The sequence below is a fragment of the Harpegnathos saltator genome, unplaced genomic scaffold, assembly GCF_003227715.2.
Source record: "Harpegnathos saltator strain DR-91 unplaced genomic scaffold, Hsal_v8.6 scaffold844, whole genome shotgun sequence".
Taxonomy (NCBI): Eukaryota; Metazoa; Arthropoda; class Insecta; order Hymenoptera; family Formicidae; genus Harpegnathos; species Harpegnathos saltator.
This window is the reverse complement of record NW_020230698.1, coordinates 1,078,153-1,102,373: the sequence shown is the minus strand read 5'-3', so window position 1 is coordinate 1,102,373 and position 24,221 is coordinate 1,078,153. Positions and strand designations below refer to the sequence as shown.

At 47.3% G+C, this 24,221-nt stretch overlaps 1 protein-coding gene across 2 annotated transcripts; it reads left to right on the top strand.

The window, feature by feature from the left end:
• The first annotated feature begins 157 nt into the window (after positions 1 to 157).
• LOC105182734 (hypothetical protein) lies at positions 158 to 23,855 on the top strand. Of its 2 annotated transcripts, none has more exons than XM_025307303.1 (6): positions 158 to 504; positions 2,695 to 4,610; positions 7,075 to 7,619; positions 9,675 to 9,988; positions 14,095 to 14,400; positions 22,689 to 23,855. In XM_025307303.1, the coding sequence occupies exons 2-6, from the start codon at positions 4,435 to 4,437 to the stop codon at positions 23,175 to 23,177; spliced, it is 1,830 nt and encodes a 609-aa protein (XP_025163088.1). In that variant the 5' UTR covers positions 158 to 504; positions 2,695 to 4,434; the 3' UTR covers positions 23,178 to 23,855. The 2 variants fall into 2 exon arrangements, with proteins under 2 accessions (XP_025163088.1, XP_011138693.1); XM_011140391.3 differs by having other exon boundaries at positions 9,672 to 9,988.
• Positions 23,856 to 24,221: the final 366 nt, after the last annotated feature.

Sequence of the window (24,221 nt, the reverse complement as noted above, 5' to 3'; positions counted from 1 at the left end):
TCCTGTCTCTCCTCTCGCTCTTGCTTTCTTTCTCTCTCTCTGTCGGACTCGCCGTGAGGTTCCACCTCATCCCACGTGCCGGATCATCTCGTGAGAGCCGTTTGGCCCTCTCGCGCGAGATCCTCCACTCTTCCACCACCACCACCACCACCACCACAAGCTCCGCAGCGGGACCCTACGTATTCTCCCGAAGACAAACGGCGATTTCGTTACTCGCATTCATCCGGCCGACATGCCGGATCATTCGAAATTCGCCAGCAAAAATACCGCGAGCCCGGCGAGTACCGGTCCAGAGTGAGTGCCCGAGTAGTCTTCCAATCTCGCGTCACGCGATATTGTGAATGTACCCGCTTGTGAAGTCGCCCGATCGTGAGATTCGAGGTCATCCTAAGACGATGGCCCTCCGCGAGTACTGATCCTCCTCCTCCGGAAGTTTGTTCGCGTTGTGGATATTCCCGGATATAAGGATCAGCGAGTGCTCCGCCGTTATCGCGATATATTTCCGTAAGTCTTCATTAATTAATACGGTTAAGTCGGTGTCGCCGTTCTCGCGGGAAGCCCTTGCGCAGAAGGTGACTGATAAGGAAAAAGATACGTCAATAACGTCGTCGCGAGCGACTCGCGACGACGTTAGATGGGATAATCGCGCATTCACCGTTTGACTAGATACCCTCGGGCGTTCATATCGCATGAAAACACTTTTTCAATTCTATTATATTCCGTAGGTTGTAGAAGGGACGAGAGAGAGAGAGAGAGAGAGAGAGAGAGAGAGAGAGAGAGAGAGAGAGAGAGAGAGAGAGAGAGAGAGAGAGAGAGAGAGAGAGAGAGAGAGAGAGACCGATAAAACTGTACACAGGATATCAAATGGAGAAATATAGAAAATTATTATTAAGCGTCCGCTGTGAAAAGTTTGACGCGTTGTTAATTAGCTACTTTCTGAAGTGGGCTCTCTGAACTTTTTTAATAATAACTTTGCTAATCAAGATTAAACCACTAGCTACGTCCATTTCCTAAATTTGGCTGGTTCACGTGTACAAGTGTGTTATTTAATATCAGATTACCTGCGGCAGCGGCGAAGTCACAAGCGTGATGTATTAACGAGAGCCTGTCGTATTAATTTGTAATCTCGTCTCGGGACTCATATCGCGACAGATCCAGACGCAAGATTCAATTAACGTTTCCGTAATAGGAACATTCATTGCCCCCGCACCACGCTGTTCTTTTTAACTCGTAACAAATATTAATAACTTTTTAATTAACCCGACAGATGCTCCTCGCAGTTTTTACTAACGGTGTCACGCGACTCCCCTCGACATCCTTTCTCGGGATGTAATTAACTTAATTGTAACTTTAGCAATTATATGAAAAATTCGCTCCTACTCGTGGCGGCTGAGACAATAAATTCTGTGCGCCTATGAGTGTGCATATGAGTAATTAAAAAATTTGTAGCCACATTCGTACAACCGGACGCCTCGACACGACAGCCTCTTTTAGCCTCATAATAATCTAGCTGTAGTAAAGTCTGAGAGAAACATTCTATTAAACATATACACGTTGAATTTGTTAAAAAGCCGGCTCATGTGCGCATTAATTGTTCCGCGGTTAAAAAGGGATATTTCAGGATATTTCAGGTTTAAACGCAACGAGTGTTGCACGACGACATTTATCGTATCAAAAGAATTGCCGTCGATGAAATCAACACGTACAACAATCGCTCGAGTCGATCTATCCGCGTCTGTCGCTTCAATGCGTTCCGAGATTAAGCGGTGTACCTATTAAGTATTCACGGACAATTCCACATTTTTCTCCGCTTTCCTATTCCCGTCCTTTCAACATCTTTTATGCAACATCTTTCTCGCGTCAGCGAACCCTATCGCGCCGTAAAAGGTATATATCGCCGGCAAAAATAAACTGAAATTTGCCAGCCATTCACGTCTGATGCGCGAGCGAGATTATACACCGCGATTCCGGCATCCGATGCATCATGCATGGCACCTTCCATTTCGGATGCTATCGGATGTCCCATCGCTACAGGCGAAAATATTTTATTCGACCAGGACGCGGGCACGCGGGTATGCAGAGCGCGCAAGAAGACGTTTCATAGAAGAAAAGTGGATTCTCTCTCCATTTTTGATAAGTCCCGCCTGGATCTACTTTTATCGTTTTCACCTTCTCGTTTTACCGCTAGCGCGCGCACGTAGCTCGCACTTCCCGCGGGAAGATCGAAAACCCGCGTCATGGAACATTAATGTCAAACTCCACGGATCGTGCTCTCGATGTCGATTTTCCTTCGGCGGAAACTCACTCTTTCCCCTCTCTCTTTTCCGAGGAGTTTAATCGCAAAAGTGTATGTTACAACAAGCACAGAAATAAATAAAATTCCATTCGCGACTCTTGCGTTCTTCAACTTGCGATGAAATTCGCTCGAACTCGCGCTCACGCGCGCATACGCGAGATGTTTGTCGGCAATACGAGGCGATACTCGTACACTTTGCGAAAGCGTGCGCGCGCTTCGTGCCGCAATCGAATTTCGACATTTATCGCACAAAAGAGAATCGCGGATCTATCGGGCGAGAAATTTATGCAGATCTCGTGTATTGCACATCGCGGCAAATACGTAAGGACGTCTCGCACGAGCGTGCGTATCGAAAGAGAAGAGAGCACGGTTCACACACGTAAATATTCCGTTCGCAGGTCCAGCCCGACCCGCGCAGAAGTGGGCCGGTCAGCCCCGAGGCTGTAGGCCACCACGGTTCGTGTTTCGTACACGAAGAGAGACCGAGCGCAAGGAAAACTACGTGCTACGTACGGAGACGACGAGCGTGCGAGCGAGCGAGCGAGCGAGCGGAGAAGTCGAATTTTGCTAGAGGGAAGAAAAGAAAGTCGCGAGATCGTTAACCGGCCCCCCGGACACCCCACGGTCAAAAGGACGAGGATCAAGGAATCATTAAAAATATAGATCAGCGCGCGCTGAAACGCGCCGAGATAATTGCACGACGATAATGAGGCTGTCTTAGGTGGCGGAGTCGATGCCGAGCGAAGCTATCAACAAGTGTAAAAACGAGGCTGAGAGTACAAAAGCGCCCGCGAATCAAGAATGAAATGCTGCTGCCGGCTGCTCCTGAGCGGGGAATTGTGAAGAGCAGCCCCCGACGTGGGAGAGAATAGCGGTTAGAAAATTAGACGGCGCTCCGGCTGCCCCGAGGCGGCTTACGTTTCCCGAGCACCAGACGTGCGGAAAATCACGAGGGAGAGGGAGAGAGAAAGTAAGGTAGGGTGTAACCTCGTCAAGGACAAAGCGAAGAAAAACGAAGGGTCGAGCGAAAGTAATCAGCACGCGCCGCTCTAATGGACGCGATTATAAAAGGAGTCGATTTTTAAACGTTACTACTGTCGAGAGAGGGACTTTCAGCTAATACAAAGCGCGTCCGTCACGACGCGCGCGAAACGGAAAAAGGTGGAAGATTGTCTCCGTGTAATTTATAATTTCAAAAGCACCTCCCACGTAACGGATGGACGGAAAATTCGCTACCGGCCTTAAAGATCGCGCACTTTGGAAGCACGAGAAAGCAGCGAGCTAACGAGTTCGCTCCGACGTACAGGATGTACCAAGAAGAGGCAAATAATCGAGGAGAGTAAATTGACGTAAGAAGATACACACTGATCCGAGCGAGAAGATTATTGCAAGAGGAATAACCGACTGTTTGTACGAGAGAAATCGGCAACGTACAATCGAGGAGCCTGTCTTCGCGAGAAAGAAACAAATAATCACGGACGCTCTCAGCGGGATGGGATCTGAAGAACCATCGTAAACGGACGCGAACACGTGTTTAGTACTTTCACCGAAAGCGTCGTGTCGAATTAATCGAGCCACGCGTGATTGCGTAAAATAGGTACTCGCGCAGACGGTAGACAAAGTGAGATCGATAGTGGGACATTCGAAATCGATTCGGCTGATAAAGAGGACCGGATTGCCGAGGGAGATAGCTGGCAAGGGGTCGACGTATATAGTTGAGTAGCACGTAAATTGGCGAAAGCAGCGTATACGGGGGATCCATTGCCGCGGCGCGGGTTCGCCCCCGCTCGAGTATGCCGTAAAAAAAGTATCAATTTGCGAGAGAACACGAGAGGTGGCAGGGTTCGCGGAGGCGCGTGGCTGCAGGTCAAAGATCGCATCGAGGACAGAGAGAAAGGATCGTGAAAGTCCCGAAGTGGAGGCGAAGAAAAGCCGGCCCGGCGGATAGTGGGCGGCTCGGGCTATGGCTCGTCTCGGGCTCGGGGGCTCGTAAAGGTGATTCTCAAGCGGGTGTTTCTCACCACCTCGCGTCGAACCCACTCGATCTCTCCGAAGAGGGGGAATAAATATATACGGACTCGGCTTGTGCGTCACGGCGGAATAGACGTTAGTAAAATAAGACGGCCAAGTGGACGAAGATGAGCAGGCAGACCGTGCCACCCACCGCAGGCATCAACTCCTGCGAGAGGATCAGGCCGGAACGACCCAGAAATCCGATCCAAAGACTCGTATGGGGTCCCGGCTCGCAGTTCCAGGTCGGCCATATCGGCATGCTGGAGGATGAGGGCTCGAATCCGCGGATGGCGTTGAGAAGGTACGTGCCGTGCGTCTCGCGAAAGTCATTAAGTCACGCGATATCGAGATAACGTCGTCGGAGCGACGTTAAGTCCTCGAACTCGGTGACTTTCACGAACACATGTTAAAGAGACCGCACCTAACCGAAATAGAATGATTAGAGGAAAGCGCGCACGAGCAGCCGACAGTTTTCGCCGGTTTTCGGCATTCTTCGGCGCGGGTTTGATCAAATATTAAAGTATATGGAGATTTCTTAATTATTCACTAATTATTATTTATTATTCATTTAGTTGTTTTTAATGTGTCCATATATCTTAATATTTGGTCAAGAGCGCCGAAAACTGGCGGTGAGCATAAAGGCTGCTGGCTACCAGACGGTTTATCCTACGTTTATGCATAATTTTGTGTAAATAAGATGTCCAGCACGCGCATCGGTAAGGATAACGCGCGCGAGATCGCTATGCAAATGCCGTCTAGACTCTGTAGGAATTTATTCTGACAAACAGAAGATGAAAAGAAAAAAAGTTACTGCGCAACGTAAGAAGTTTAATGAATATTCCTCGCGCTTCTTGATCAATTTTAATTATTATTACATCCCCCTCCTACGCGGCGCATATTTGTTTACGTTGCCGGTATCGTCCTTACGTTCCGGCCGTATATCATCTTGTGTAATAAACACACCACGCACGTGCTGTAATTACGAATAAATTACAGGCCGCGCTGTTATCACAAATACACGTGCGCAAAACCACTACAGTGTTTTTACGCACCGTGTTTATCAAGAGATAAATTCCAACAAAGGTTGCCGCGGTTCACAGGCTGATATAGTTTATATTTCCCGCAGCTCTCGGTCGTTATACGAACCGAACGTATAAGCAGCCTCTCGCATTATCGAGTCGCATTGTTCATCCTGAGCCAAGAATCAGAGATAATTAATCGTAAGCCCGACGGTCGACGTATATAATAGATTTGCTCAATCCCCCTTCGCGCGTCGCGCGTCAATAGGACGTGCAGCGCACGGCTATAAATTACGAGGACGAGGAGCGGCGAATTGATGAAACGTAATAATAATCTACGGAGACAGCGGCGGGAAAAGCGACTGTTCGAGAACGGTTTCCGCGCGACGACGCAGATGCAATTGCATAAGAGTGCGAGAGAACGGACCGCCGCCTCGGGGGGTAAATCCGCTTAACGTCGTTTTCCTAATAACGGTGATCCTCACAGGCGACGATAAATCGCCGGGGTACACGTAATTCGTCTGCGAGAGGACATAAATTAACGTACGCGCCGCGCTCTCGCGCGACCGCGGCTTCCAAGTAACGGTGAATAACAACACTAGATCACGTTTGATCGCGCCATTTGCGTGAAATTAAACACCGTGCGCGGGCGATGATTCAACGACTTCGAGCACGGCTGATTTTGCCACGGCTAATTAAATTCTTCTGCTGATTATTTTAATTTGATTGCACCGACCGTCGAGCGCTTTCGCGTCGCTTCCGGTATAATCCGGTATAATCATGCAAAAGGAAGATCATTCCACATGGGTGAGAAAAGATCGCTTGATCTTCATTTGTACATATTTTATGACGCGCGTCTATACCAGAAAAAAATATTTAGTATCTCTGACAAAACTGTTTAGTTGAGGCATTTTTTAATAGCAATCAAATAACTTGTTTTATACAACAAAATATTTAGTTGTCTCAACGAAATATATCTTTTTGCTTTGTTCTCTGGACCAAATGATTCTGTTCTTAGACATCATATATAAAAATTAAGCATTTTAGTTATTTTATTCATAAAGATTACATAATAACGAAATATTATTTTACATAAACTGAAATAACGCCCAATGGATACTATTTTGTCTTTCTGTGCTGAAATTTAGATTTATATATTAAGAAAAAATTATAGTATTTTTAACAAAATTCATATAGTTAAAGCTCTTCGGTTGCTATAACAAAAGTATTACGTTATATGAACAAACCGTAATCAAACAAGATATTTGTTCACAGGAACTAAACACTTTTGTCGGGCATATTTTAACCAAATTATTTTGTTGTTACAACAAAATTTTGGTTCACGCAACAATACATTTTTCCTGGTGTACTAATTACTTTAAATCAATTTTTTGATCGATTGTTTTAATTTAACTGGCTGTTGATCATTTTCGTTTCGGGCTCGGTGTAATCCCGCATGGAGAAAAAAATCGCTTGAATTCACACGACAATAAACGAGTCAGACGCGTTTTGTCAAAAGGAACCAAATTCCTGGTTCACACGGGCGAAATTCGGTTCCGCGAAACGCCACTTTTATTCCCTCCGAGCGAAACGCGTTCGATTCGCTCATAGTCACGTTGATCCAACCGAACCTTTTCCTCCGTGTAATCAGCACTCGACTCGCTCCACTCCCCTGACCCTGTTCTCTCCCTCGTACGACGACTACACGCCACCGCCACCCACAGAAACATCCCTTTCTTCTTTCAGATTATTAAGGTTGTACGAAGGCAGACAATACAGGGAGGCGGCCGGCTTCCTGATGAAGCTGCCGCACTACACCCTGAAAGCCGCCCTGCCGGATATCCCGGTAGACCTGTTGATCGAGACGCTGCCGCACAGCCTCGCTCTGCTCGAGGCGCTCTACTCCCGGTTGATCGAGCTCAACGTCAACGACACGAAGATCCTGCGAGTCGAGCAGGTCCTCTGGAGGATAGTACACCTGATATCCACCAGCCAGGACCATTGTCGACTGCGCATCTGGTGCAAGCTCCTCGTCTCGTTGGGCAGATTATCGCCCGGCACGAAGAACGCGCTGATATCGCGGAGGCGCGCCCTCGAGAGGGCCGTCGAAGGTCTCGGCAAGCACGGACTGGTGTCTTCCACCTTGACGAGCAGCTCCGAGAATTCCGTCACGCCGAACCTGGTGCCGCTGCCGGTCGCGCTGAAGGAGGAGCTGGAGACGCGAACGGAGGCTTACAAGCTGGCGCTGCACAAGATCGAGAACTTCGGCAAGCACGCCGGCACCCACAAAGGTACTCGCCCTGCTGATTCTCGCGTTGTTATCCACGAAAACCCGGCACCTATCGGTGACAATTAACCGAGTGACGCTTGCGATGTTAACGCGAGCAGTCTCTTCAGGCTGGCGAATGTTCGAAGGGACTTTGAGAACTCGGTCGGATCGGAGCGAACGGGGGGGGGGGGATGAAGGGGCGCGCAGCGCGTTAATTCGGGGCAGTGACACGATAAAGACAGAGATCGCCTGCGCGACTCCCTCGATTACGCGCTTCATTATCCAGCAGACACGCGTTAAACGCCGAGTGGCGAGCGTAAAACGCGCAACCGTAAGCCAGCGTATCCGGCGAAACGATATTTCGCAATTACATGCTGTAGCGCGCGGATTTTCATCCCGCGATTCCGCGATTATCGCGAGAACGCGACCGTCCGCGAGCACACACCACCGAAATATTCAGCTTCGGGGAAATCCGCGGGAAAGCGGATTATTCGAGGCTTGGCACAAAACGCGCGTTCGTTGTTCGGTTCGTTCGTGCAACCGCGATACACAGCCGAGCGTGCAATTATCATCGACTATGCGATGAGATTAGCACACGCGCCGCTAACTTTATCGGAACGAAGTTGGCTCGCCGTCCGATCCGTCACACCCCGTGTACATCTGGAGCTCCGCGAAACCGTGAAGCATCGGATTTTAACGGAGCCGCGGGCGCCCTGTTACGTTTACAAATGCAAATGGAGTAATGCCAGGGTGTGCGCTAAGCCATTTGCATAGGAGAACGCACACTCCTGCTACGCGGATATTTGCCGCGACGCGCTATCCGCGGCGTTGATGCATTTCCGAAGAGAGAAAGGCGCGAAAAATGAAAGGAGAACAGTGCATACACGGTCGGACGATAAGCGTCGCCACGTCGAGCGAATAGTGATAAATGTACGGAGAAAGAGAGAGAGAGAGAGAGAGAGAGACTTGTCATTACTTTCACGTACGCGCCGTTCTGTGGTAAACAAATCTCTGAATGTCAGCGGATTCCTCGTCTTGTATTAACAGTTAACACTGTTAATCCGTAATTCCTTTTTCGCAAGGAGCAAGTTGACTATTCCTCTCGACGAAGTAAGAGAAAGTAGCAATGCCACGAAGTGTATCCAACTCTGGGCATTCTTATTGTTTCGACCTTAAAATACGAATGGTTAAACTTTCAATAAAAAAAAAATATATATATATATACATACTGAATATACATACGTACATTCTATATGTTGAAAGTTTAAATATTCGTGTTCAAAGACCAAAAAATAATAAGAATATCCAGTTAAAAAGTGTCTGTGTCCCGAAATCAATCGGGACACAGCGGTACATCGCGACTATCAAAATCCAATCGGCGCGAGATTTCATTAATCAAGTTCCTTAATAAAACCCGACGTCGGCAATGCCGATACACGCATCTGTCTTGGCCATCACACCCGCGACGACCGGTCGTTATTGTGTCACAGCTGAAATTAATATCCGCCGGTATGGAGCAGAGATTGTTCCTTGCGGCTCTGCTCATTGGGCGAAGAAAGGTGCACTGCAGTCGATACCACACACACACACACACACACACACACACACACACACACACACACACACACACACTTTATGATATAATGGAAATAGATCATCGTCGCGCCGCCTCGTTCCCCCCTCGCCGAATTGTAACTTATTGGAGCATGAATCTGCGGTGATTTACGCTTGGCGCGTGGCGAGGATATGCCACATAATTTAATACCGCCTCATTATACGTGTAAAGGAAAGTGCAACGTGAAGAAGTCCGTTGTGATGTCAGCACTGCGATTTCGCCGTCCGTGCCGGATATCGAGGAGGCTATCTGCCGTGCGGGGGCCCGAGGCGACGTGGCGAGGGCAGCGGATTCAGTTATAATAATAATCACCTCGCGCCCCATCGGTTCCGCTCTAATAATAAAAAAGTAATAATAACCCACGCCCGAGAGAAGTCGAAGACAAAGACGAAGAGGGGGAAGGGCAGGGGGAGAAGGAGGAGGAAGAGCACCCGATCTTTTCTTATGCTTTTGCTGCAGCAGACCAAGGCGTGCAGGCGGCCTCCCATCAGCGGCAGCTTTCCCTCAAGTACAGCGAGATCCAGCAGCGGCTGATCGATAACCAGAGTCTGCTGAACACCCTGGAGAAAGCGGGCGGCCCGTGCACCTTGGAGAATCTGCTGGCGGAGTTGAAGCGTCGGGTCGAGCAGGACAAGGAGGCACTTCGACAATGGACGGCCTTGAGAAAATCGACCTCCGGGGCGAACACGAAGAATCCGGCCCTCGCCGCTCGGTTACTGCAGTTCTCACGAGGCTGCGCGCTCGCGCTGCAGTTCATGAGCGAGGATAACCCGCAGGTATGATCTGAACGCAAAGCGGAAAAGCGTTCCCCGCTCGAAACTCAGCACCGAAAAATTCGCTGCTCGGGAAAGCCGCGCGGAGGCAAGCACGTTTTTCTTCCTTTCCCTCCCCCGTTCGTCATTGCTTCTTTTTCCCTGCTTTTCTCTCTGCGGGGCAGGGAAACGATGGGTCGCCCCGCAAAGAGAGAACGCAATTAGGATATGCTTGATCTCGAGCAACGGAGCGCGATCTCGTGCTTTCGTACGGAGCAGCTCGTGCGGAGTAATGCGCTTAAAAAAAAGGCCTCCACTTGCAAGGTAGTCGAGGAATGCGCTCGCGACTATACGCGCCAACAACGGCCGTGCGCTACACCTAACGATAACCGTGTAAACGAGAGACAAAAAGTACGAGGGAGAGGGAGATTCGTTACTAATATCGTCTAGCCACGAAGCAATTTGCGCTCCGCGCGACCGTCTCGAGAAACGCGAAAGAAGGAAGCGGGAGGAAGAGGAGGTTTGACATAGAAAACGACGGCCTGCTGGAACAATGAGCGCGTCGTTCGTGCGCGATCGCAATTTATTTTTACGCGACCCCCGCGTGCTGCGTGAGAGACTCGTACGGTCGGCCGCTGACAATAAGAAGAAAGGTGAAGGACCTGCACCGTGCCGTGACAGAACGGCTGTGAACATACACATGCGCGACGTCTACGTCGTGCAACCGCTAGCATTCCCGCGGGACATTGCGGCCGACTCGGCAGCTGATGCGCTCAAGACGATCCGCGGAGGACGTCAAAGACGCCGCCTTCGCCGCGTGTAACCTCGCGGAATCCCAGAAGGGCTCTACAGCGATTACCCTAAATTACGTGAATTTACTGCGCACCGTTGCTCCCGGCTAAAGCCCGGCCATCAGGCGAAAACCGCAGATCGAAATCTCGTTACTTTCGATGTCGATACGCCGCAAACAAGTCGCTAATGAACGGAAGCGCGTGATTCACCGAACGGTGAGTGCGTATCATACCATGGACATAAATTTACACACACAAATATGTACCGATGTGAACCTGACAAACAACTTAATAAAAAAAAAAGAAATTCTCAATACGATTCGATTGTACTTCGTTTGTACCCGTTTCTACCACTTTCTGTTTCGTTTGTACCTCAAAGAATAAAAAGAAACGGCCAACGCCGAAAAGAGGTACAAACAAGTACAAACGATTCTCTTTCGAATGGCGTTTTCGGATATCTTACACTTGTTTGCTGGCTATTTTTCCCCCTCCCCCTATCTTTTTATTCTTTGAGGTACAAACGAAACAAAAAGTGGTACAAACAGGTACAAACGAAGTACAATCGAATCGTATTAAGAATTTTTTTTTTATCAAGTTGCTTGCCAGGTTCATATTGGTCACATGTGTGTGTGTGTGTGTGTGTATGCAGATTTAAATATTGATAATATATGAAAAGAATAATGACGCGCGTCATGAGTACATTCGATCTTTGTTTAGCTTCATTCCTGCTGGAAAAGATAAATGAAGTAGCATGCCTATGGGCAGTTGGAGGAAATATAACTGTCCCCTTATTATTAATAATAATATTTATATTTTATTGGACGCTAGATACGTCTGACGCTTAGAATTTACATGCAACGGGAAGCTAAACCAGCTTTTAGCTGACATTAGTGGACGAAAATCTTCGTGACTGACTACTTAAGTAAACACAAACGACAATATGGAAAATAAGAGCAAGCGATCGCAGGGAAGAAAAAAAATTTACAGAAATCCACAGGAAATCGACGGGGAAATGTCCAAAAATAAAAAAAAATATATCTCGTCCTCAAATTTCGCTTAGTATATAAATCTACGGTGTCATCACATCCGTAACTCTTCTTCTCGCAAAGAGTGGATTAAAACGCGCGAGCAGACACACGCACGCGTGTATAATGGAACGCGCGTCGTCAATTCGTTACCACTGATGACACGCGGCTGATACTCGCGCGCGATTTGGTTATTATAGCATTGCAATATCTACTGCGTTGAAATTTTCATCGGAATAAAATGTTTATTATACAGTTCATCGAGCGGTTCGTAATGCATTATCGCGCGTGATAGGCTAGCGCGCTATTAACGGACGTCGAAACAACGGTGGGTCGAAATAGCGAGTGAGAATGCGCGCGCTAATGAAACGAGATACACACCAGATAACATAGACGTACGGGAGAGACGAGAGGCGAAAGCGAGAGATCGTGATCGAGCGCGATAAATGGAAATAAGCGCGTTCGTGCGACGCGTATGCCTAGTTACGTGAATTCCTTGCGTGATTCGCCGCGTCATTCTTTATAATTGACGAGAACGTGCTGATGGCGCGTAACACGAGAAATATTCGACTGCCGAATTTATTGTAGAGCCGACATATACGGAGCCTGTATCATATATATATATATATATATATATAGTATATATATATATATATATATTGTGCTACAATATACACGAGAAACGTTCGCGTGAAGTATTAATGCGTAAAATGCATTAATGCGCGCGGTATGTAATTAATACGACAAATATTAATGTCGAGTCGCCGAAATTATCGCCGTTGGAAGCGATGACGCATGAGTGATAAATAATTTCGCGCGTTCAACTGCCGCCGCCGTTGCCGTCGCGCTTTTTCCGATGTGTCAGAAAAATCGCAAAATTGAATCCGAGCGCCGGCGCAATACCCGCCGGGTACACGCTCCATTTTCGTGGAGTTTCATAAAGTTTCGAGGAAACACGACCGATCACGACGCAGAAGAACGCAACAGCCGATTGCGAGCGCACAAAATACGCGCAACTCGCGAAACATGCGAGAACGCGAGAATATCACGACATGACGCGCCTCTCCTACAAGGGCAATAATCGATTCTACGTCCGACGTTATGAACAGCGAGATTAGTTTGTGTGTTGCTTTTTTTGCCAAACGGAACGCACGCACGACGCATTCCCTTTGATCGCGAAAATAATTGCATCCGGCTTGGCGGACGAAATTCGGCATGATAGAGAACAGGAGAGAGAGAGAGAGAGAGAGAGAAAGCCATGTCAAGCGTTCGAAATGTTTTGCGTTAAACACGTTTTAATCAAATGCACCACCGTTCGCTGTCTCGCGAAATTTCGTCAAAATTCACTTGGGCACACGGGCGAATCCCGTTATCGTTTAAACAGTTTCTCGATAATGAATGAACATACCGCGGCAACGAATTTTTAGAAACCGCGCACTACCGTCGCCTAATTGAAGGAATAAATCACTGCTCTCGCTTATGACAATCCTGAATTCCAAACGACGCGAAAATAACGGCACGTTGCGCGGGCTGCGAAAAGAGCGAAAAGTGCCATCTAAATTGTTATATATAACAAAATCAAATTGGAAAACCCGCTTCGGTATGCCGGAACGCGTTAATTGCTCTCCACTGAATGCGTTTTAATTGAAAGCACAGAATCGACTGAAAATCCCAATCGGAAATGGAACAAATGGATCGAGGAGTGTGGGCACTGCGATTGTTCGATAGTTTCTCCACAGCGCGCGATACTCCTCCCACTTACTAATGCGTCGCGATGAAAATACTTTGGTTTCTCATGCGCGAGTTAATGAACAACATTATTTCCTCGGTATATATATATATATCTTCTCTGCAAATTTCACGAAAAATACATGACGCATGAAGTTGTTGTGATTAATGTTGCCGCTTAAATAATTTTCATCTCATTTCCAAGCGGAGATATTTACTCCCCAGCACATTCCCCATATTTCTCTCACGTTCTTCAAACTTTCATCGTCCCCCCATCCGTGGACCCGAACTCATTAATGTATAAAACATCCAGTTTATTAAGAAACGCACCTCGATTTTTAATCTCGTGAGGAATAAAGAGGAAATTAATGCGAGTGTGTACATTAAATGGGCAGTACATTAAATGAGAGAACATGTTCACCGCGAAAATGAAGACGTCTCATCGTCCCATCGGCGAGGATAGAACTAGAGAGAACTAAGTATAGTTACTCGAACAAAAAAAACGCGAACTTGAGTTTTACGGTGATCTCGGGAGGTCGCCCGAAACAACCCCGATGTAACACATCGCGAGCTGTCTCGCCCGCAGGTATTTCAGCTGGACGAGAATCTGGCGGACGATTACGAGGAGGAATCCAGCAGCGCCGGCTATCACACGGACGAGAGCTGCAGCCCGACCCCGGAGCCGGTGGTGGTTACGAACTGCGAAGTGCTCAGCGTGGAGGAGAGTTGCTCGGACCTAACCGCGCCGGACATAACGGTGGAGCGACTCGCCGAGAGGTACAGCGCTCTTTACGCCCAGGCTAACCTGCACACCCTGGATGCCCTGGACGCTCTGGAGTCGCTCAAGGACGCGCCCGACTTGAAAGCGAAGATCCTCTACTCGGTAGTAGTGGTGAGTGTCGCTTTGAGGCGGCTACTTTAGCGCAATCGCAAACACTCGCAATGACTGATTGATCCTCCGCGTTTCCTGAACCGCGACGAATGCCAGAGACAAAGTCATCCTCCAATCGTGTCGGTAAGAGTGGAATACGCGACGGAGCTCAATGAGATAGTCGTGCGATAAATTGCGAAATTGAATTTCCAAACAGACCTGAATTAGCCAATAAATTCGAAATTAGTCAATGACAGTCGATAAATCGCGAAATAAGCGGACCGCACGCGTCGGAATTCCTACTGTTTTCTTCTTCTCTTCTCCTTCTTTTTTCACCTTTTTTCCATCTCGACGGTCAATTTCGCGCAACGAACAGCGCGCGATTTTTGCCGGATGAGAACAGCCACGACAAAAGGCGCAACGAAGCAGTCGCGGATCATTGTGTACGAATAGCACTCGATCATCCGCGAGGAATTAGTCACGTGCGAGCGCGAAATTGACACGTGAATTTCCCGCTTTCGCACAATACAATACAATACGTTGCGGGCTTCGTCGGGACGGTGAATTATTTACTAGAATCTGGATAAACGGCTCTCTCTCTCTCTCTCTCTCTCTCTCTCTCTCTCTCTCTCTCTCTTTCTTTCTCTCATCTCTATCTCTCTATAATTGCAACGAGAATATCTTGACCGTTTACGGCGTGTTTCGTTAGCCACCTGGTCTGATGCCAGTCTGGGATCTTGTTAATGCACGGTCGCGCGGGTAGTTAATCGATCAGTTAATCCTATATGAATAGCACACTATATAAGTGATAAGCTAGCCGCTTATTTTGATCGCGACGCATAATATTTTAACACACGGTGTGCGCTTAACATATCCGCCGTCACGCTGCCCGCGTTGACACAATAGAGAGATTTATCTCTTCGAATTGGCTGCATTTGTACCGTTCCGCAAATCAACGAGGACACAATTGATCGACGCGTTAATTATTATTCATAAAGCAGGATGCTCTGGTTGTTGTTCGTGAGGAGAAAAAACAGAGGAAAATAATCCACAAATAATCCGCAAATAATCCGCCGGCGGATTGAGCTCTTCGTTAGCGCGTGTATTTTGTTACGTCGGTTTTAACGGGGATACCGCTTGTCGATTGAAACGAGGCTGCCGCCATTGCGCGTTAATGCACGAGACAATCGCGTATAACGAGCGGTTTTTCGTCGTGTAAATTCCCGTTGTTTATCTCGATCGTTACGAGCAAACGATATTATTGGCAGCCGTCCCAATAGCGATTCCTTTCTCGCATAGACACGCAATTAAAACGCCGCTTCTCCGCGTCGTGTCGTCTCGCGCGTACATTAAACAGCGCGGACACGCGTGCAAATTTCGATTACGCACTTCGCGATCACCCTACAAGTTCCCCCGACCCCCGACCCCGACTCGCCGACATAATCCAATTTCTAACGCGACACAAACACTCGCCGATTTTCCGCCACCAGCCAAACAAAGCACGCGTAATCGCTCGTTCAATGCGCGTCGCGCGCGATGAACGCCCGATTATTGTCAGACGATAAATTCATTTTATCGCTCAGCTTCGGACTGAAATGAAGTTTCCGACGAATACCGTTCGAGAAGCAACAGACCTCAGACTGACAGAAAAGAGTCCGCAAGGATCGGATCGGAATACACGGATCAGCCTGATACATACGCAATTAACCAATGTACATGTATACAAGAGTCTACACGGCTAATATACGCCTCACAGGAGTTGCGTACGGATGGGTGTCATCAGGAGCAAACGCAGGTCGTGTCAAAGGTGTTGGGGACATGCAAGAGGAATATTGGGTTACACCCCGTATGACCGTAACCTCCCGGTAAAATCCACGACTCCGTAATTACATCGCGGAGGCTTAAACCGTCCGATGTATTCGCTGAAAATCTCGCTGAATGTCGCGCGCATGTATGATGTTTCCCCGAAAGTAATTTTTAATTCCCCGCTTTCTTTCTCTCTCTCTCTCTCTCTCTCTCTCTCTCTCTCTCTCTCTCCCTCTCTCTCTTTACATATCTATCTCTGGTTATCATCGCATCTGATATTTGCGAACAGTTATCTGACGCACATACATACACATACACATGTACGCGCGCGTGAGATATGTAACAAAGCCAACATAAATATTTGTGTTCGAATGCAAATATCAGGAATTACCGCGTCGAAATAACGCTTTTCCAAGCACGCCGGGCGCAAGTGCGTTATTTTATTTCGAGTTTCATCCACCGGCCGAACGTACTAACGTGTTTCTAAAAATAAAATCACATTAGTTCCGCGTGTACGCGCGCCAACACGACCAGCGCGCGCGAGGCTCGTTTTCGCGAGGTAAGTTTTACCTTTTTACATGACGTTATTTTCGCATGACGCTGAATGTTAGCGTGCTGATCGCTATGGAAACTGAATGTCGTGCCATCGTGGAACATTGGAAACAACCGCATCGCCGTTGTCGCGAGACAACCTAAGACTCCGAGAGGAGAATAAATTAATAAAGAAGCATTCTGACTTCTCGCGGAATTCTCCGTGCGCACATACGTAGGAGAGGAGAGCTTGATTCTCCGACATATCGTGAGACTTGCTCTCTCTATTTTCTCTCTTTCTCCCTCCCTCTCTCTCTCTCTCTCTCTCTCTCTCTCTCTCTTTTCCTCGAGCGCGCGACAAAGCGAATATACTTGCGCTCGCATCGTCAATCTCACGAACGCGTCTATGAGCGCCGAAAAAAGTCGCAGTTGTGTGCTCGTCGCGAGCGCGCAGGAGAGAGTCGGCGAAAACTAACGGACAGGGAGAACTAACGCACACATTCGGCCGGAGAGTGCGGTGTGTCGATAAACACTTGTTCTCCACTTGCGCTCTCGCGTTAGCTAACATGAAAGCTGCCAACAACGAGGACGCGATCCCAGCCGCGAAGCGTGCACTTCGCGTTCGCCGGAGTGGTTTACACGTGTCATAATCACGCTTTAAAGCTCGCGCTACGAACATGCGAATGTACCCCCCCAGCCGCGCACACGTATTCCTAGCCCGTCGTGTGTTCTTCAACTAAGTGGCTCGACACCGACCTCTCTTCGGTCGGGAAGAAGACCGTGAAATCTCTTTGACTTGAACTCGAATGAATAAATGAGCGCGATATTAGCGAATTTAACATCGCCCCTCCTTCACGGCTTTTCCGTCAATATTAATTGCGACAGCTGAGCTTGTAATTAAACTTTCGTTAAAGCCCCCGCGTGAAATCGAGCCGACAATAAGACGCCGTTATCTGTCGATCTTTGAAGCTTAATTCACGAAAAGCCCTTCATTTGCATTAGCTTGTAACTCGTTGGCTGTTGACGCTTCAATTTTCCCGATAAAAAGGATCTTCGTTGTCGAATTAATTAAAATAAATGTGCATAAAACGTCGGACACACACGCAATAGAAAACGAGAATGAAAGGCTCGCTTCATATTATTCAACGGGTGTCACTTAAAAAAGATGAAAGTCTATAATGTGTACTCTAAGTCGACAGATATATGTTCATCAAATCCATAAATCTATGAATCTTCGGATTCGATACTGTGCAGGCAAGCAGTAAATATCTTTTACTGCTAGTTTAAGCTGCTATTCACAAAGTAAACTACTTCATTGAAGGTGAAGCGTAAAACGACCCCATTTCGCGTCGTCCCGTTGATCCAAATAATTTCATTACAGCGGAAAACTCGATTTTACAACCAGCCGAGTCTTTCAGTTGACACAAACTTGCAAAGCTCGCGCGAAATATCTTTTAAAATTCCGAAAGCAACTTTCGACTCGCGAATATATTATTTTAAACAATTATCGGCTAACACAGCGGCGCCGATAACGCTATTGACATTTTTTTAACGAAACGATCATTTCTCGCAATGGAAAGCACATTTTGCGCGTATCGCTTTCGCTGTATAATTGCATTTAATAAATACGCGCGCAGGATATTAATGTAAAAGAGAAAACTCATTTTCGGAATGTCAGTCCTTTAAGAGAGAAGGACGACCTCTTTGTTAAAAACAAGTGCGAAGCGCGTGCGATAAAGAGCGCTTCGAAATTACATTTACTGCCAACGAAATTGCGTTACTCCAACTAAAACGTGCGTCTCGCGAGACAGAGAATTTAATTGAAAATTTATCTAGAGAACGCTCGCTCTTGATGCTCGTTTTAATTTTTAAGCAGAAATATGCGTCAAACAAGAGAGAAAGATAGTGTAAAAGCAGAGGAAGAGGAAAGGCACTAAACAGAGAGAGAGAGAGAGAGAGAGAGAGAGAGAGAGAGGGGGGGGGAGGGAGAGAAAGGGGGAAGGGAGAGAGAGGAGAGATAGAGAAAACTTTTTTTATATGCGAGAGTTAACCATGAATTTCGAGTAGCAACGACGATGTGTACTATATAAGTATGCTGTAAGATTATTTTTACTACCACCACGCACCTGTCTCCCGCTCGATCGATGGACCATTAACGTCAAAGCCGAGAGAGGGGAAAAGAGCGAAGGGATGGTTCGTTGGTACGGCAGGTGGATCGGGGGGCACTTTTGCGATAGAGAGTATACTCGGCAAGTGGCAGAGAGACGTTAGTCCGTCAGCCTGAGGCTATTAGGTACTTTGCATATATATGGATACATACAGGTGCCTTTCACACGGATATCTGGGAAATCGATGAACTAAAATAAATATCCACGAAGAAAGCAACACACGCGCGCGCGCACACACGCACGGCTATTCCTCTTCGGTACTTCTCTCGCGCGCGTGTTTATGTCACCTTGTAGAACGAGCCGCTGTCATTTGGTCGATAACCCGGCTAGACAATTCGCGAAATATCTTTTCCGAGAGAGGCGAGCTCGCTCGTAGGACCCGATGTATGCTCCGTGACATCTCGACGACGACGCCGAAATTAGCATTCAACGAAGTTATACGGCTCCGACATATTTGCGATTTTCGAGCGCGTCAGTGCTTGCGACTTTGAAGTATAGCCGAGACAGTTAATTCCACCGCGGATGTGTACGACAGATCGCGATCGACAATGCGATTTGTGTTTTGGCCTACGGCAAAAATAGAAATCGCTCTATGTGCATACGCGGATATCTCGCATGCGAATATCGTCAAGACGCATAAAGCGGGCGAAGCATAAAGCTACCGAAATGAAATATTGCCCGCGGCTGATCGATACTCTAAAGGCCCGAAATCTGCGTAAAACACTCTTCGGGGAGAGCGCCGGAGAGTGCCGCCACTCGGTCAAAGAAAACGCGAAAGGCGAGCGCTTTCCTAGATAATGCAAACGAGATCTCTAATTCTCTACCCAGTCGTTGCTGTTTGTCGGTGGGTGATCAAATAAACATGACGTGGCGGCATTTCTTAACCATTTCTCTCTGTTTTTGGTTTCCACTCGCGCCGATATTTGTCTTATTTTTCGAGGGAACTCCCCTATCGTTTCACTTGGAATACACTCGCATATAAATAAAACGCACCAGCTGATAAATGCCTGTCGACGCAATGTGCTAATAATTCCATGTACTGTGGTGTAATATCTCCTTGCAATCTAATCTTAATGTTCAGTCATCACTTTGTGAATATTTATAAAGGACTGATAGCAGTTGAATTGCGAGGAATAATTCACAAGAACCGGTTCCACAGACGGCGATTTATTTTGCCGATCCGCGTCTTGCAAAGGGAATCTATTATACATATGTTTACTTTACGTGGATTGTTTCATCTAATTAGACTGAACCAATGAATATTTAAAAAAATCCATGAAAAGACCGTAAAAAGATAAATTAATAATTGGTACTGCGGCTTGAAAAATAAGAAAGTCCTTTCGGAAACCTAACTTTCAACTTTCGAAAGAAAATTAATTCTAAGTAAATTTTTGTCAAGACTAATCAATGCATTCTTATAAAGGCCAGTCCTCCGATTGATGTAAGTGGTTCTTATAATAAACGTCGCAAATTAGCAATGAGATGAATGCGCAGTCGAGTACGAAGGACGCAGTCTTTCCCGGTCGTAATTAAATAGAATTCCGCGAAAGATAACCGAGTTTTATGACGACCGAGATCGTCAGAATTCTACGCTCGTTCTTATCGCTGAATTTTACTTTCTCTGCAGAATTTGATCCAATTGCGAGCAATCGAGTGCGGCGCACATAACGACGGCCCATCGTCCCACGACTAATACGTTGCACAGCGAGAACACGGCTTTCACACGCGAATACGCAGGGAGTGCGCGATAAAATAGATATTGCAACGGGGGCGCTTCTTCTTTTTTTGCTCTTTCTTATAAGCCCACGCTTGTTCTTATACTCTCTGCCCCAGAAATGCCGTCGCTCCTCTCGGCTGTGCAGATACGAGAGAAAACTCGGGGATACAATGACGATTGTTTCCTCATCGGCAACGCGGATAATTTTTCGCGTCGCCACATACGTAAATAATGGCATTAACGGTTGATTATGACTCAATTTGATACTCGACGCGATGTGAGCTACAGCCCACGCTACTGAACCGGCAGTCACGCAGAGAACGCGAGTCTAACTTCAAGTTCTAACTCAATCTCGCGATCGAACGTGTTGCGTGTGCCAGCAGTTTCGTAACTTTCGACATTCTTGATACTGATAAGCCAACTTATCATGGACCTGTCTATAGATTGATTAGCATCGGCTTAAACGGCTTCGGGAGCCGAAAATTGTTGTCATCTTTAAGGCTATTAATATCTAGTCCCGGTTAATAGCTCACTTCGATTTTCTAAAATCTCGAGTTTCCCGCAAATACGACTTAAAAGTAGAAAATAAAAACGATGTAACATCGATTTCTTCAGCGCGCGGGAAACTGATAAATTCAAAATTATACAGTGTCGCATTTTCAACAACACATTGCACTCGGTAAGTTTGGTTTGCTCCTCGATTCATTACGCGGGACATCCGATTGTTGTGATGGAAGTGTGAAAAATACACACGTGAAACGTACAATACGGCAACGATGTTACACGGCAAATGTGAACCTTTGCACCTGTAACGGTATCGATGAAACAGTTAGTCGTGTATCAGGATGAGTCGCGATGGTACGAGAGCCGTAATAATTCACCACAATGCTCGTAAATTGGCATTATGAGTCGGTGAGAGAAGAGGATTCTTTCGCAATGCGCGGAATCCCGCGGAATTCCGTGGTAATTACGCGCTAACCGGAACAAGTAGAAAAACCGCGCTGGCGCGCTTCTAATTAAAGCAGACAGGCGTCCTCACAACTCAAATGCCCCGTCCTCGATCTCTCGCGAAGATTGCGATCGACATATCCCGCATAATAAGGACAGCGGCGGTTGGAACACATCCCGCGATGTATCCCCACGCTCTATTATACTCGGTTATGATTAGCCGATTCGATTATAGATATCTTTGCGTCTCACATTTTGCACGTAATACGTCAGGAGCTTCTGCGCGCATTTTGCGATGCGATGGTATATAATTCTCCCGTCGGTATCAACGAGAATTACCGCCGTAATTGAAGTTCTGCAAAACACGCCGACCGGTGTGATTATCGTTTCTATCGTAGTGCAAAGAAATATTAACAAATTGAGGCGGAGAGGCGCGCTCCCGGCAGCAAAAATTTCCAGTTGCAACAGTGTCATATTTTAATTATAAAATATATCGTGTCAATATTTATATTAAGCTCATATCGCGCGCGCGCGCGCGCGCGCTATCGATTCTCTCTCTTTCCCTTTCTTCCTGGGAAAGTTTATGTCAGCGAATAAAAAAAAAAATTATTCACTCGGTGAAATATTCGGGGAATCTGCTGTTAATGGCATGCACAAATGTACGTGAAGCGATACTTATCGCGTTCGATTCTATCAGTCTAATGTGCCTCGAGACATCGTAAAACCCCAGCGCGAAAAGAAACCACTCGTGCAACTGATTGTAGCGATGCGATCCGGACATGGGGCACATAAATCATGTGTCGACGTCAATCGTGAATCAGCGAACGCGTTCTAAAACGCGCTCCACTCTAATCTCAGCCTAACGTCCGCTCGCGATAATCACACCGTGCCGCACGCGAAACGTGCCTAGCCCGACTCCTTTTGCCGCCGTTTCATTCCCGTGTTCATCCCGAGCTATCCTCAAGCCCGCCAAACGCGGGGAAGTGGACGAAAAAAAAAGAAAAAGGAGCAAAATGCAGCGCGGGCGAATGGCAGTCGCGCGCAATTTACGGCGCACCTATTTTAATGACATGCATGCATCTTAACGGAATTGAAGAACATTACATCATCGCTCACCGTTTCCTCTGTCTCGTCCGCAGCTTTCGTGGCGTTTGGCCGGCATGGTGCAGACGTCGAGGCGCCTGGAGGCCTTGAAGATCTTGAACGGTGCCGCCGGTGCAGCGGCAAGCAGCGTGCAGACCGCGACGGCGGAGGTCGCGCCGGAGCTCGAAGAATGCATAAAACGGCAACTGGCTACTTCCGGCGGCCAGACCGGTTCCCGAGAGGTCGCCGAGCAGGTGGTCAGCCAGTTGGAGAGGACACTGTACGACTTTCCGTGTCTGCGTGGCTGCGCCGAGGTCAAAAGTTACGCCAGCGCGTGTTCCAGTTTAGCCTGGGCGTGTCTGGCGCGTTCTACACCGCTGGTGCTCGACGTCGCGCAGGGTCTCGAGTTTCGAAGAGACGTCCACGTGAGGCATCACGCCTCCCCGAACCCGCACGGGACCAGGATCAGGTCGGTCTTATGGCCGGGGCTTCGGGAGGGCTGCCAAGGTCCTTGCCTTCACAGAGCCGTCGTATTGACCTGCTAAAGCACGCGTGCAGCCCTCTGCAAAAGTTCAAGGAAGTTGATTGAGAAATTGTTTGTTTGTTATGTTTCTTATACGGGATTATATTTTTATAAGGCTGCTCGAAAGAGAGGGGAAAAAAATAGCTGACGTAAAATACTGGACGATTCGATTTCTCAGTCGAATTCGATTCGAATTGGATTTAAAGGTAATTGCGTTCGATGCGTTCAGTGGCGACGAATTATGCGTTAAGCTCTGGGAAATCGCCTCGTAAGTCGCGTTCATAATCCTTCGCCAATATTCTGACGGCATTTGTTGTAGAAGATGGTCGGAAAATCGAACCGAACTTTTTGACGGACCCGATATAAAGTCTAGCGTTGGATCGATCAAAACTGACGGCCGAGTAAGGCAACTCAATGATTTCCTAACGATTGAATAATCAAGTCGTTATAAAATGAGCAAAGAATGATAGGAAAGCAGGAAAACACCATCTTCGTCTCTAAGCTCTGTAATTTATTTCGCTCCGTGGATATCCGAAGCATAAATCTGACACAACGCAGATCTGTGAAATCATGATTTATCTATATCCGAGGTTTACATGTGAGGCTAACACGCGTGGAGTCTGTGCAAAAGCAATGTAATCTCGCGACAAAGTGAGGAAGAAACGATGTGCAAGGTAAAATTTGCAAGTTGAGCGTACATTGAGTGACAGAGGTGATCTTGCAAGCCGTAGCGTGCTCCAATTTCCTTCGCGCTCACGATGTACATTCTGCGCCGTTGATACTTGACGCCGCAACTGGACCTTAAATTTCAGAAACGTATCTTGCGTATGTTGTTCGTGGTACTGTTGACCGCAGAATGAAGAATTCAGGGTAGTATGACACGGTGTTGCAGCACTGTTATGTCCCTGCATACTCGTCCGCATGTGGGCTTTATCTGATATTCGTAACAAAAAAAGAGATTGATACAAAAAAAGATTAGCGCTGTCGCTCGAAAAAATTGCACCAGCCTGTTAATGCACAATGGGACCATAGGCGAAGAAAAAATAATCGTAAAGTCAAATTAAAA

What these genes read in the sequence shown, in the direction of transcription:
- LOC105182734 (XM_011140391.3), top strand. Translation starts at nt 4,435, where the DNA reads ATGAGCAGGCAGACCGTGCCACCCACCGCAGGCATCAACTCCTGCGAG. An exon ending in GCACGCCGGCACCCACAAAG is followed by an intron (nt 7,620 to 9,671) that starts GTACTCGCCCTG and finishes CTTTTGCTGCAG; the next exon opens with CAGACCAAGGCGTGCAGGCG. An exon ending in TCCTCTACTCGGTAGTAGTG is followed by an intron (nt 14,401 to 22,688) that starts GTGAGTGTCGCT and finishes TCTCGTCCGCAG; the next exon opens with CTTTCGTGGCGTTTGGCCGG.